The sequence below is a fragment of the Syngnathoides biaculeatus genome, chromosome 12 (genome assembly GCF_019802595.1).
Source record: "Syngnathoides biaculeatus isolate LvHL_M chromosome 12, ASM1980259v1, whole genome shotgun sequence".
In the NCBI taxonomy this organism is placed as follows: Eukaryota; Metazoa; Chordata; class Actinopteri; order Syngnathiformes; family Syngnathidae; genus Syngnathoides; species Syngnathoides biaculeatus.
Window position 1 is genome coordinate 26,571,554 of NC_084651.1, and position 13,158 is coordinate 26,584,711.

At 43.6% G+C, this 13,158-nt stretch overlaps 1 protein-coding gene and 1 long non-coding RNA gene across 15 annotated transcripts in view; one reads left to right on the top strand and one right to left on the bottom strand.

The window, feature by feature from the left end:
• LOC133510129 (uncharacterized) overlaps positions 1-13,158 on the bottom strand; it is a 116,824-nt gene that overhangs the window by 49,093 nt on the left and 54,573 nt on the right. For 5 of the 11 annotated variants that reach the window (XR_009797516.1, XR_009797514.1, XR_009797518.1 and 2 more), the window contains 5 exons: positions 12,118-12,173; positions 11,936-12,025; positions 11,738-11,818; positions 4,415-4,429; positions 1,124-1,197 (listed from right to left, as the gene is read on the bottom strand). The exons of 1 other annotated variant lie outside the window; for it this stretch is intronic. This is a non-coding gene — a long non-coding RNA (uncharacterized LOC133510129). Of the gene's footprint in view, positions 1-1,123; positions 1,198-4,414; positions 4,430-5,544; positions 6,783-6,918; positions 7,961-11,126; positions 11,142-11,737; positions 11,819-11,935; positions 12,026-12,117; positions 12,174-13,158 lie in introns of those variants that run through there. 5 more of the 11 variants (XR_009797524.1, XR_009797523.1, XR_009797522.1 and 2 more) reach the window with 5 other exon arrangements.
• Positions 1-13,158, top strand: part of hspa12a (heat shock protein 12A) — a 90,473-nt gene that overhangs the window by 29,839 nt on the left and 47,476 nt on the right. For 2 of the 4 annotated variants that reach the window (XM_061837840.1, XM_061837842.1), the window contains exons 2-3: positions 4,982-5,058; positions 12,429-12,556. In XM_061837840.1, the coding sequence (XP_061693824.1) occupies positions 4,982-5,058; positions 12,429-12,556 (205 nt within the window). The remainder of the gene's footprint in view (positions 1-4,981; positions 5,059-12,428; positions 12,557-13,158) is intronic. The other 2 variants (XM_061837841.1, XM_061837843.1) reach the window with 2 other exon arrangements.

Below are 13,158 nucleotides of genomic sequence, written 5' to 3' on the forward strand. Positions count from 1 at the left end.
GAAAAGGGTGGCGTACGCTTTCCAGGTCAGGGATGAGATCCTCCCCCAAGTGGAGGAGTTCATGTATCTTGGGGTCATGTTCACGAGTGTTGGAAGAATGGAGCGGGAGATCGACAGACGGATCGTTGCAGCGTCTGCAGTGATGCAGACTTTGTATTGGTCCGTTGTTGGATTGGACAGCTGGCATCGGCTCCAGCACTCCTGCGACCCATGTGAGGATAAGCAGCTCAGAAAATGGGTAGATGGATGTTTTTACTTTGTTTTTAATGCTTTCATCATGCAAACCACATTCAGTGACAGTACCTTGTGTATGGAATGCAACATTTAGATAAATTTCCTTTCCTATGTGGAGGGAATTATGAAGAATTTTTTTTTTATGGCTGGCAACCCGTTCAGGGTGTGCTCTGCCTCCTGCCCGATGACAGCAGGGATAGGCTCCGGCCCTCCCACGATCCTCGTACGGATAAGGGTCTCAGAAAATAGATGGACGGACGCAATGTACTGTTAACGTTTTGACAAAAAAAAAAAAAAAAACTTCTTGACAGATGCTCATTCCTCACAGTAATCCAAATGAAAGTTGAACCTCTAAAGACAGAATCAATTTCAGGATACTGAAAAAAAAAAAAAACTCAAAATTTTAAAGCCTTTGACTGGACAAGAACTGCTTTGAGAAACATTTAGAAATTTCTACAGTAATGCAAATGTTAAAATATGGTGACCAATGTTAATAATACTACAACAAGGACCGTAAGGACTGAGAGGATGCTGGTAAACACAACCCTCAACTTCAACTTTCTCCACTCCTGCTATGTGAAACACTGCAGGGACATTGTGGTTTGAATCTCGTTTATCTCTCTTTTTTCTTATATCTTCGTATGTGTTTTATTATTTTAACTTAGTCTAAGTAGTATGTGAATTGTGTGCCTTGTGTGTTGACTTTATTTGATTGTCTTTATTTGATGAATGATTGTAGTGATTCAGTACACATAAACAAAAATTGCCACTACTGTCCAGTCAGAGCACAGAGTAAGCAATATGTAGGCCAAGCCCGGATGAATGCAGAGGGTTGTCCGGATAAAACTGTGCCAAACAAATATAAGCGTTCATCTAAGGAATACCATACCAGATCGATCATGGCCCGGGTTAACAACGCCTTCCCCCGGCACTGTTAACCTGCTGCCCGTCAGTGGAAAGCCACTGTGGGTCGAAGACAAAGAGGAAAAAAGTGGATTTGTCAGCAGAAGAAGATGAATACACAATGCCTACAACTGAGTGTTGAGACTATGACAGGAAAAGCTCAGGAGTCTGATGACATGATGATTAGGAGAAAGGTTGATATATTGTGCATCCAAGAGAGCAAGTGGAAAGGTAATAAGGACAGACATTTAAGAGCAGGTTTTAAATTATTTTACCATGTAATACATGTGAAGAGAAATAGAGTAGGGATTACTTTAAACCAAGAGCTGGCTAAGAATGTCTTGGGGGTGAAAAGAGTATCAGATCGAGTGATGAGGCTGAAATTGAGTGTGATATGTATAATGTGGTTAGCGGCTATGCTCCACAGGTTGGATGAGACTGAGAGTTGAAAGAGAAATTCTGGAAGGAACTAAATGAAGTAGTTCTGAGCATCCCAGACAGAGAGATGGTTGTGATTAGTGGAGATTGTAATGGACATGTTGGTGAAGGAAACAGGGACGATGAAAAAGTGATGAGTAAGTATGCCATCCAGAAAAGGAACTTTGAGGGACAGATGGTGGTGGACTTTGCAAAAAGGATGGAAATGGCAGTAGTGAATACTTTTTTTCCAGAAGAGGCAGATACATATGGTGACCTACAAGAGCAGAGGTAGAAGCACGCAGGTGGATTATATTCTGCGCAGACAATGTAAACTGTAGGAGGTTATTGACTGTAAAGTAGTGGTAGGGGAGAGTGTAGCTCGACAACACATGATGGTGTTGTGTAGGACGACTCTGTGGGTAGGAAAATTAAGAAGACAAAGGTAGAGCAGAGAACCATGTGGTGGAAGCTGAGAAAGGAAGAATGCTGTGCGGCCTTCCGGAACAAGGTGAGACAGGCTCTCGATGGAAAGGAGGAGGTCCCGGAAGACTGTACTACTACAGCCAAAGCGATCAGAGAGACAGGCAGGAGAGTACTTGGGGTATCTTCTGGTCAGAAAGGAGAGGAGACTTGGTGGTGGAACTCCAAAATACAGGAAGTCATACAAGGAAAGAGATAAGTGAAGAAGTGGGACACTGAGAAAACTGAGGAAAGGTGAAAGGAATACATTGACATGTGACATAGGGCAAAGGAAGACGTGCCGAAGGCTAAACAACAGGCATATGATGGCATGTACACCAAGTTGGACACGAAAGAAAGAGAAAATGATCTCTACAGGTTGGCCAGACCGAGGGATAGAGATGGGAAGTATGTGCAGCAGGTAAGGGTCATCAAGGATAGTGATGGAAATGTGTTGACTTGGCATGTGCAAATGTGCAGAGCTGTAGGAACTATAGAGCAATAAAGTTGATGAGCCATATAATGAAGTTATGGTAAAGAGTAGGAGCAGGAAATGGGAGAAGGAGACCTGGTGGTGGAACCCCAAAACACAGGAAGTCAAACAAGAGATTAGCGAAGATGAAGTGGGACACTGAGAGGACTGAGGAGAGGCGAAAGGAATACATTGAGATGTGGCGTAGGGCAAAGGTAGAGGTGGTGACTGCTGAACAAGTGGCATATGACGGCATGTGCACCAGGTTGGACACAAAAGGAGGTAAAAAGGATCTTACAGGTTGACCACACAAAGGGATAGAGATGGGAAGGATGTGCGGCAGGTAAGGGTGATTAAGGATAGCGATGGAAATGTGTTGACTGGTGCCAGTAGTGTGCTGAATAGATAGAAAGAAGAAGTTAATGAATGAAGAAAATGACAGAGAAGGAAGAGTAGAAGAGGCAAGTGTGAAGGACCGGGAAGTGGCAATGATTAGCAAGGGGGAAGTTCGAAAGGCACTACAAATGATGAAAAATGGAAAGGCAGTTGGTCCTCATGACATACCAGTGGAGGTATGGAAGCAATTTGGAGAGGTGGATGTGGAGTTTTTGACCATCTTATTCAGCAGAATACTTCTGGGTGAGAAGATGCCTGAAGAATGGAGGAAAAGTGTGCTGGTTCCCATTTTTAAGAACAAAAGGGACTTGCAGAGCTGTGGCAACAATTGTGGGATAACGTTGATGAGCCACACAATGAATTTATGGGAAAGAGTAGTGGAGGGTAGACTCAGGTCAGAAGTCAATGTCTGCGAGCAACAGTACGGTTTCATGCCCAGAAAGAGTATATCATATGCATTATTTGTCTTGAGGCTGCCCGTGGAAAAGTACAGAGAAAGTCAGAAAGAGTTACATTGTGTCTTTGTGGATCAGGAGAAATCCTATGACAGAGTACCAAGAGAGAAACTGTGGTACTGGATGCGGAAGTCTTGTGTGGCGGAGAACTTTGATGGAATAGGAAAGGACACGTATGAGGGCAGCAGAACAGTGGTGAGGTGTGCTATAGGCGTAACAGAAGAATTTAGGGTGAAAGTGGGATTCCTGTTCTCTGTGGTAATGCATTGGCTGACAGGTGAGGTTAGACTGGAATCCCTTTGGACCATGATGTTCGCAGATGATATTGTCATATGCAGTGAAAGCAGGGAGCAGGTGGCCGTACAATTGGAGGCATATACTGGAAAGGAGAGGAATGAAGATTAGCCAAAGTAAAACAGAATGTATCTGCGTGAATGAAAGGTGTGGAGGGGCAAGAGTGAGTCTACAGGGAGAAGAGATAGCGAGGGTAGATGACTTCAAATACTTGGGATCAACAATCCAGATCAATGGTGAATGTGGTAAGGAAGTGAAGAAACGGCTCCAAGCAGGTTGGAACAGCTGGCGGAAGGTGTCTGGTGTGTTATGTGAATGAAGAGTCTCTGCTAGGATGAAGGGCAAAGTTTAGGGTTAGGGTTAATCCGGTCTAATCCGTCTCGGCCTCAGGCCATGATGTACGGATTAGAGACGGTGGCACTGAAGAGACAAACAGGAAGCAGAAGTGGAGGTGGCAGAAATGAAGATGTTGAGGTTCTTGCTAGGAGTGAGCAGGTTGGATAGGATTAGAAATGAGCTAATTGGAGGGACAGCCAAAATTGGATTTTTTAGTGACAGGGTTCGATAGAGTAGTCTTTGATGGTTTGGACATGCCCAGAGGCGAGAGAGTGAGTATATTAGTAGAAGGGTACTGAGGATGGAGTTGCCAGGCTAAAGACCAAGAGGAAGACCAAAGAAAAGATTGATGAATGTTGTGAAGTAAGACATAAGGACAGTGGGTGTTAGAGAGGAAGCTGCAGGAGATATGCTTGGATGGAAAAAGATGACATGCTGTACTGACCTTTAACGGGACAAGCTGAAAAGAAAAGTAGAAGACCAATGTCAATAATAGGGCGCTTTCAATAAAATTTCAGATCTCCTCAGGCTCATTTTTTCAGATTTTAATTGAATTATTTCATTTTGGTAATAGCAACATTGAGTGTCTCTTACTAAACAGGCTCTAAAACATTTTGACTGCAATTTTTTAACTTCTAAATTCACAAAGTAGCATAAATAGATTTTTCTTGAATAACAAAATAATTACTTCTGTTGATGAAAAAATGTCCTTTTTTTATCAAAACAAGTACGAGTATATCAACATAATTTTTGTGAATCAGCATCGTTGTTGTTTATCCCCCCCCCACAAAAAAAATATATGAATAAAAAACGAAATAGGTGCACAGGTATATCTTTATCTTGGATCATATGATGTGCATTTTAGGGACTTTTATGATTTTGGTGGAATAACGAATGGTATGTCAGGGATGTTTCACTATCGAGGTTTATATATATGTTTCTACTAAGCTCATGAAAATAGATGCTTGCTGAGAAGGTGTAGTGTGTTTATGTATTATTTTTTTTTCTACAGATGAAATGGTGAACCCATCTCCAGCAAAGAGTATAGGTGATCCCGGAATCACACCGCTGTCTCCTACACACATTCAGGCAATTCTTCTTTTCCATCTATATAGCTATTTGTGACATTAAATCTCTTTACCCTTAACCTGTCTTGTATAAACACTGATACAAAATATTTGGGCGTAAAGTTTACTTAGGTGGAATGAGCTAATGGAGATAATTGAATTAGTAATTACCTTTGATGTTAATAGTGAAAGATCCAAACTTTTTTATGTTATTTTATGGAAGGACAAAGTAAAATGTGCAAGCGCTAGCAGTAGGAACAAGGAGACACAAGAGTTACTGAGGGACTGAGGAGTTGCGAGATTTATTGTATTTGGACCGTGGTACTGCTAGGAGCGTCGCCATTACTTTGGCGAGCATGTCATTAAACAGGCAGTTTGATGTACACTAGAGGTAATGAGGTCGTCGATGACAGGTGCTGAGAAAAGAGGGAGAGGAGAGAGAGAGGACACAGACACTGCCTCCAGGCGCCAAACGCGGAACTGTATGTTAGAACATGACAGTATTCACCCTCAATGGACGCCTCCTGGCGTCTTGCCAGGCTTCCCCAGGTGAGCTGCGTAAAAGTCATCCAGGAGAGTGGGGTCAAGGATAAAGTCCAGAGAAATCCAGAACCGCTCCTACGGCCCATACCCTTCCCAGTCAACAAGGTACTAGAACCCCCCTACTCTGAGGCTGCATGTTGAGGATGCGTGACACACAAGAAGGCCAGATTGTTGTCAGTAATCTGGTGGTGCTGGTGTTGGGGGGGGGTGGATTATCTGGAGACTAACAAGACGTGGAAAGTGGAATGCATTTTCAATGCAATGTTTGTCAACGGGGGGACGAGGCGGCGATGTATCAGCTGGAGACCATCTCAACGCAATGATGAGGAAGTTCCAACTGGGCGGAAGTCGAATCGATGGTTTTTGTTTTGGTAATGTAACGCGGAGTGACCTCACGGAACTCAGTGTGAAGGGGAATGTCATGGGAAGAAAGCCCGAGGGACTGACCCACCATGTAGTTGAGGATTAGAGAGTGATGTCAATCCGTGAGCAAGGTGGACACTAGAACATTACACCACTCAACGTACGCCTTCTAGCGTCCTGCCAGGCTTCCTCAGCTGAGCCATGTAGAAATCATCCAGGAGAGTGGGGTTTAGGATAAACTTCAGAGAAATCCAGCACCGCTCCTTTGGCTCATACTCCTCCCAGTCAAAAAGGTACTAGAACCCCCGTACTCTGAGGCCACATGTAGATGATGCGCGACACAGAGAAGGCCAGATTGTTGTCAGTAATCTGGTGGTGTTGGGGGGTGGATTAGCTGGAGACTAACAAGACGTGCAACAACTGAGGAAGTTCCAATTGAACGGAAGTGGGATTGATGGTTTTTGGTAATGAGAAAATGACCAATGTAACACGGAGTGATCTTATGGGACTCAGTCAGCCTGGCCTTCCTTCCACACTCCCTGAACTCTTCAGAGATGATCTTGAATAGTAGGAACTACAGCACATACTCCTATAGGTTGAAGAGTGGGGTTGGAAACCGTAGAATGCCATGAACGGGGGACAGTGGCAGAGCTGGTGGGGGGAGTTGTATGCATATACAATCCGTGGGAGAATGGGCTTCGTGAGGATGGGTTCCATGCAGCAAGATAGTGAAGAGCCGACTCCAGGGATTGATTAACTCGCGCCATGTGGTGATTGGTCTGCGGACGGTACCCTAAAGAGAAGATGACTGGTGTGGTCTCCACCTTCCAGAATTCCCACCTGTGAAGAGAAATGTGAACCTAGATTAGAGACAATGCTGATGAGTTTTCCATGAAGTCCAAAGACATGTGTGACTAGGAGGTTAGCAGTTTCCAGGCGAGAGGAGATCTTAGAGAGGGATACATAGTTGACATACCTGGAAAACCGATCAACGATGGTGAGAATAACTATGATCTTCTGAGGCAGGCAAGCCAGCAACGATGTCCATGGTGATGTAAGACGACAGGCGACTGGGGTATTGGCAGGGGGTGCAGCAGACCAGTTGGGGTCGATGTGAAGATTTTCCTCAGTCTCAGGTGGCGGAGTCTTGGATGAATTGATGGGTGTCTTTGATGAAACCTGACCTCCAGAAAAGCTGTTGAATGAACTGGGTTGTTCGGGAGATGGCAGGTTAACTATGAATTGTGGGCCCAATGTTGGATTTCCAAATTTATGGAGTCTGGTACGAACAGGCTGTCAGGAGGCTTGGTTTGGGGCTCGGTTGGTTCTTTTGGTCCTCCTTGACCACCTGTTCAATATCCCATGTGGCTGCACCAATGAAAGAGGAGGCACATGAAGAGGTTCAAGCTCGGGTTCACTGAAAAAGGCATTAGCTTTGCTGTTCTGGGAAAGTAGATGCAAAGTGAGACTAAAGTGAAACAGTTGAGAAATAGTGGACAGTAAGATCAATAAGCTTGTCGGGAGTTGAGTCACTTAGCTAAACAAAGGTAAGCAAGATTTTTGTGGTCGGTCCAAACAATGAAGGGCTCTTAAATCCCCTCTAATCAGTGCCTCTACTCCTCCAGTGCCCAGATTATAGCCAGCAGTTCACAGTTGCCAAAGTCAAAGTTTCCAAATGTTTGAGAGGCTGCCGGGATCCACTGAAAGGGAACACAGGTGGATATGATGCTGGTGAGGGGAAGGCCTGCCTAGTTGTAGTTATGGATGAATGAACGGTCGAAGTTGACAAATCCGAGGAAGTGTTGCATTTCTTTTCGATTCGTCAGAATGGGGCAGTTGATGATTGCTTGGACCTTGGTGGGATCTGGTTGTAGTTGTTCTTTTGCGATGTAGCTGAGGAAATGTACTGAAGACTGTTTTTTCCATTTAAACAGAAAGTTGTTTCTCGAGAAGGCACCGGAGGACTTGCCGTCTTCAGGGTACATAAAAACGAATCGGTTGGGAATGTCAGAGGAGGTCTGTAATCAAAGTTTGAAAAACATTAGGCCCGTTGGTTATAGTGAAGAAAATAAGTATTTGAACACCCTGCTCTAATACATGTTCTCCTTCTTAGAAATCATGGAGAGGTCTGATGAAATTTTCATCGTTGGTGCATGTCCACTGTGAGAGAGATAATCTAAAAAGAAAAATCCAGAAATCACAATGTATGATTTTGTTTAACGATTTATTTGTGTGACACAGCTGTAAATGTGTATTTGAACACCTGAGAAAACCAATGTTAATATTAGGTACAATTGCCTTTGTTTGCAATTACAGAGGTCAAAGGTTTCCTGTAGTTGTTCACCAGGTTTGCACACACTGCAGGAGGGATTTTGGCCCACTCCTCCACACAGATGTTCTGTAGATCTGACAGGTTTCTGGGCTGTTGCTGAGAAACACGGCGTTTCAACTCCCTCTAAAGATTTTCTATTGGGTTTAGGTCTGGAGCCATGCCAGAACCTTGATATGCTTTTTACGGACCCATTCCTTGGTTTTCCTGGCTGTGTGCTTCGGATCATTGTGATGTTGAAAGACCCAGCCATGACCCATCTTCAATGCTCTGACTGAGGGAAAGAGGTTGTTCCCCAAAATCTCACAATTCATGACCGCGGTCATCCTCTCCTTAATACAGTGCAATCGTCCTGTCCCATCTGCAGGAAAACACCCACAAAGCATGATGCCACCAACACCATGGTTCACACTAGGGATGGTGTTCTTGGGATGGAATTAATCATTTGTGTTCCTCCAAACATGGTTAGTGGAATTATGACCAAAAAGTTACATTTTGGTCTCATCTGACCTCAAAACGTTCTCCCATGACTGCTCTGTATCATCCAAATGGTCATTGGCAAACTTAAGATGGGCCTTGACATGTGCTGGTTTAAGGAAGGGAACCTTCCATGCCATGCATGATTTCAAACCATGACGTCTTAGTGTATTACCAACAGTCACTTTGGAAACGGTGGTCCCATCTCGTTTCAGGTCATTGACCAAGTCCTTTCATGTAGTCCTGGGCTGATTCCTTAACTTTCTAAGGATCACTGAGACCCCACGAGGTAATATCTCGCATGAGGCTCCACTCCGATTGAGATTGACCGTCATTTTTATTTTCTTCCATTGTCTAATGATTCCTCCAAAAGTGGACCTTTTTTCACCACCTGGTGTCTTTGGACAGCTCTTTGGTCTTGGCCATGTTACAAGTTTGAGTCTTACTGATTGTATAAGGTGGACAGGTGTCTTTATGCAGCTAACGACCTCATACAGGTGCATCTGATTCAGGATAATACATGGAGTGGAGATGGACATTTAAAGGCGGACTAACAGGTCTTTGAGGGTCAGAATTGTAGCTGATAGACAGGTGTTGAAATACTTACTTAATCGCTAAAAAAAATCATATATTGTGATTTCTGGATTTTTCTTTTTAGATTATCTATCTCCCAGTGGACATGCACATATGATGAAAATTTCTGACCCCTCCATGATTTCTAAGTGGGAGAACTTGCAATATAGCTGGGTGTTCAAATACTTATTTTCTTCAATGTAACCCAAACAGCATGACTAGGTACTCAAAATGTCAGAAAGGGGTCATGACGTAGATTTTCCATACGTATAGTTTTAGGGGTCACAGAGATCCAATTTGATGGAACTTTGGGCATCATAGAGGGGCTCAAATGTGGGGTTGATGAGGGGAAGCGGAGATTTTTTTTTCACAGTGATGTCATTTAAACCTCGGTAGTCAATGCACACCTGGAGAGTAGTATCTTTTTAATCCCCGAAGAGGAATCCAGTTGTAGACATTGGCTGGTTAAAAGGGGAGATCCTGGCAAGAGCTTAGTGACACAGTCATAAAGTCAGTAGGGGGTTAAAAAGTCTTTGGTGAATACTGTTGAGAGGTCATGATATTCAGGCGGAATTTTTGAAAAGTCAACTGGGGCGACAGAAGGTAGTGCTTCTCCAGAGGCTGTCACGGCGGATAGCAGACAGTGATAATAGCAATGTGAACTCCATCCGATGGCAGATAAACGGGTCTGGTCAATATTGATGTTATGAATCTGCAGCCAAGGAATGCCAAGGACTGAGAGTGCTCAGGAGAAGGAAAAACAAAGAGGGAAATGCTTTTTATGTGATTGGTGGAAATGAGGAGCATTTGTTCAGTGACAGAAGACAGGAGTCTGCCATCCAGGGCTATGACACTGTTCAGTAATGGGAGTGGTTGGAGGGGAATTTTGAGTTTATTAATTCTTCATCAATGATACTATCATCGACACCAAATTCAGTGAGGGCAGTAATGGGGTGGTTTTGAGCGAAAACTATAACGCAAGTGGGAATGGTCATATGGGAGGGCGAGCTCGTGATGACGTGGTGAGCCTGGTCTTTTGGTTGGAAAAGGCACAAGGAAATAAAATGATCAGGTTGACCAGAATCAATGCACAGCCGCTGAGTGACACGACACTGACGCTCTTTGGGGTCTAAATGTGTTGAATGTTCTTTTGAGTCCAACTTTATTTTAACAGCAAAACTTGAAAAAAAGTGGAAATGATGTTGAAAAAAATAGCGCAATGTGGAGTACCGGAACCGGAAGAAATGATTGGAAATTTTAATCGATTTCGAAAGTCCGATTACGGTTTCGGTTTTAAAAAAACGAAAACCGGTTATTTGTACCCCGTTGCGATCCCTAATGCGCACCAACAGTTGTCCAGCCAGAAGTCAGGCTTTATGAATGTAGTTCAATACACGAAGACGGACTCGTTAAAGGCAGAGATCGTGTGGACTTTAAAAGTGATCTGCAGCCATTACAGTTACAAATCATGTGAAAATAATTCGAAAGTGTTTGCAGTCATGTTCCCAGACAGTGACATTGCTAAAAACTACCACTGTGGGGAAAGGAAGATTTCGTACCTAGCTACATTTGGCATCGCTGTCCACTTTTCAGGTCGACTGCCTCAAAGCCAAAAAAGCCAGAATAGAGACTGACATATCTAAGTTTATTGAGAAGGCTGACAGGCTGTGTGAGGAGGCAGAAGAAAAGAGGAATCTGAGGTTTATCACCGAGGCCAATGCACTCAGAGGCAGAGCAAAGGACAAGAGAGACACTTTGGCACCTCTGCAGCAACAAATAGAGGAGGCACTGGGTAGGCTCAAGGAGCTAGAGTAGGGGTGCTGAAACACATCAGTAGAAGACATTTGTGTATATAGTTGCAATTGTAGTTAGAATCTGTTTATCTGTATACTGTTATGTGAAGACGTTGACAATGGTCATATCAATGAGAACTACCACAAGGGGCGACAGGTGATCACTGTCACAGGTACTGAGGTACTGGAACATTTGAAGAGTTTGTTTTCAAAACGAGACATAGGCATTTTTTTCAGATTTACGAAACTCGCAGCAAAATTATCCATTCGGAGCTGGATAATTTTGGCGCGAGTTTCGTAAATCTGAAAAAAATGCCTATGTCTCGTTTTGAAAACAAACTCTTCATTTGATGAACCAAGAACGGTTGATGGCACCATTGGGTGTCTTTTTTCCTTACTCTTGATTTCCCACGATGGCCCTAAATTTTTCGTGTCGGCCCTAAATTTTTTCCATGTCAGCCCTAAATTTTTCGTGTCAGCCCCTAAGAATGCCCCTAAAAAGCCCTTAATTTTTTTTGGTCAGACTGAGTATGAACCCTGTATTCAGCCATGGACTTAGTGCCTTGAGAGAGCGAGAGGAGATGATGAATACCTTCTTTGCCCTGGATGGAATGATTGAATACCTTGCGGGTTTCAGCAGAAAAAAGAATCGAATGAATGGAGATCTGGAGAGGAGTTATGCAGTGGACCATTTTGCTGTTTTCCTGCGGAGGCGGTTAGTGACATATCCTACTTTCAAATGATCGTTGGGATAACTGTACAATTGTAGGTCGAATACGAATGAGCATTTTAGTAGAAACTGGCTATAAAAACCGAGGTACCTGGAGTAGGGCTGGGCAGCAGGCTCAGGAGGAGTATGTAGCGGAGGTGGGTCAGGTTGAGAACAGGAAGAAAAAATGGATACCTGTTGCCTGAGGGAGTGTCGTGATTCTATGAGTTCCTGCAGTGCCCGTTCCTGTTTATTTACAGGGACACTGTCGAGGGTGTGTATGGTCGTAATTACCTCTGAGGTTGCTGGGTCCATAATAGCCAAAGTATTCTGTCATGAGCTGAGAGGAACTGGACCCAAGGGCAGATGAATAGATTATTGATTAAAAGTATGTGTTGGCAGGCACATCATTCAAATTTTGAAGTTTCATTCTGTCTGTATTTTCACGTTTTGCCCTTTCATTACATGTGACTATTGTATTTCTACCCTCACTTTCAAATGTTCATAGATTTGAACGTGTATAAGATTACTACAGCGTAGAACCATTGTGTTTCGTCTTATACGTTAACGCCCCTAAATGTGAATGTTTTTTTTTTTTTGTGCAGCAGAATGACACAGACCAGGTCCCATCAGCAATGCCCTTTGTGGTGGTGGTGGCCATTGACTTTGGCACCACATCAAGTGGCTATGCTTATGCATTCACGAAGGAGCCTGAGTGCATTCACACTATGAGGTACGTTTTGGCATTTTTATGGACACGATAGTTTAACAACCAGGTGAGCATGACATAAGACAATTTTTAGTATGTTTCTTCCAAGTCTTCAAAGGTAAAGCTTATTTTTTAAAGAGGGCTTGGAGCTTTATAATTTCAGTGGTACCTTCACATACGAGTAACTTGGCATACGGGTTTTTCGAGACACGACCTGCTTCCAGGACAATTTTTTGCTTAGTCTTGCGTGCCAGGATTTGACGTACGAATGACTGTTGGTAGACGTCACTGCGATCGTTAAGATGCTGAAACGCACAGGTTCTGCTCAGCTCTTTGAGCTCCACCTGGTCTTTACTTTGTGCACCTGGGCTCAGTAACAACTCTGTGCAGCTGTGCTCGCACTTTGTTATTTTGCATTAGGTACAAGTGAATTTTGAACCATGTGGCCCAAGAAAGCAACTGCTAAGGAAAGCTGTGAGAAGAAGAGGATGATGTTGATGGATAGAGATAGAAGATAGAAGATAGAAAAACACAAACGGGGTTTACGAGCGAGTGACAATTGTAAATAGTTATGACCGTAGTACGTCAACCATGTAGGAAGGCCCTCGGAAAACACCAATGAGGAA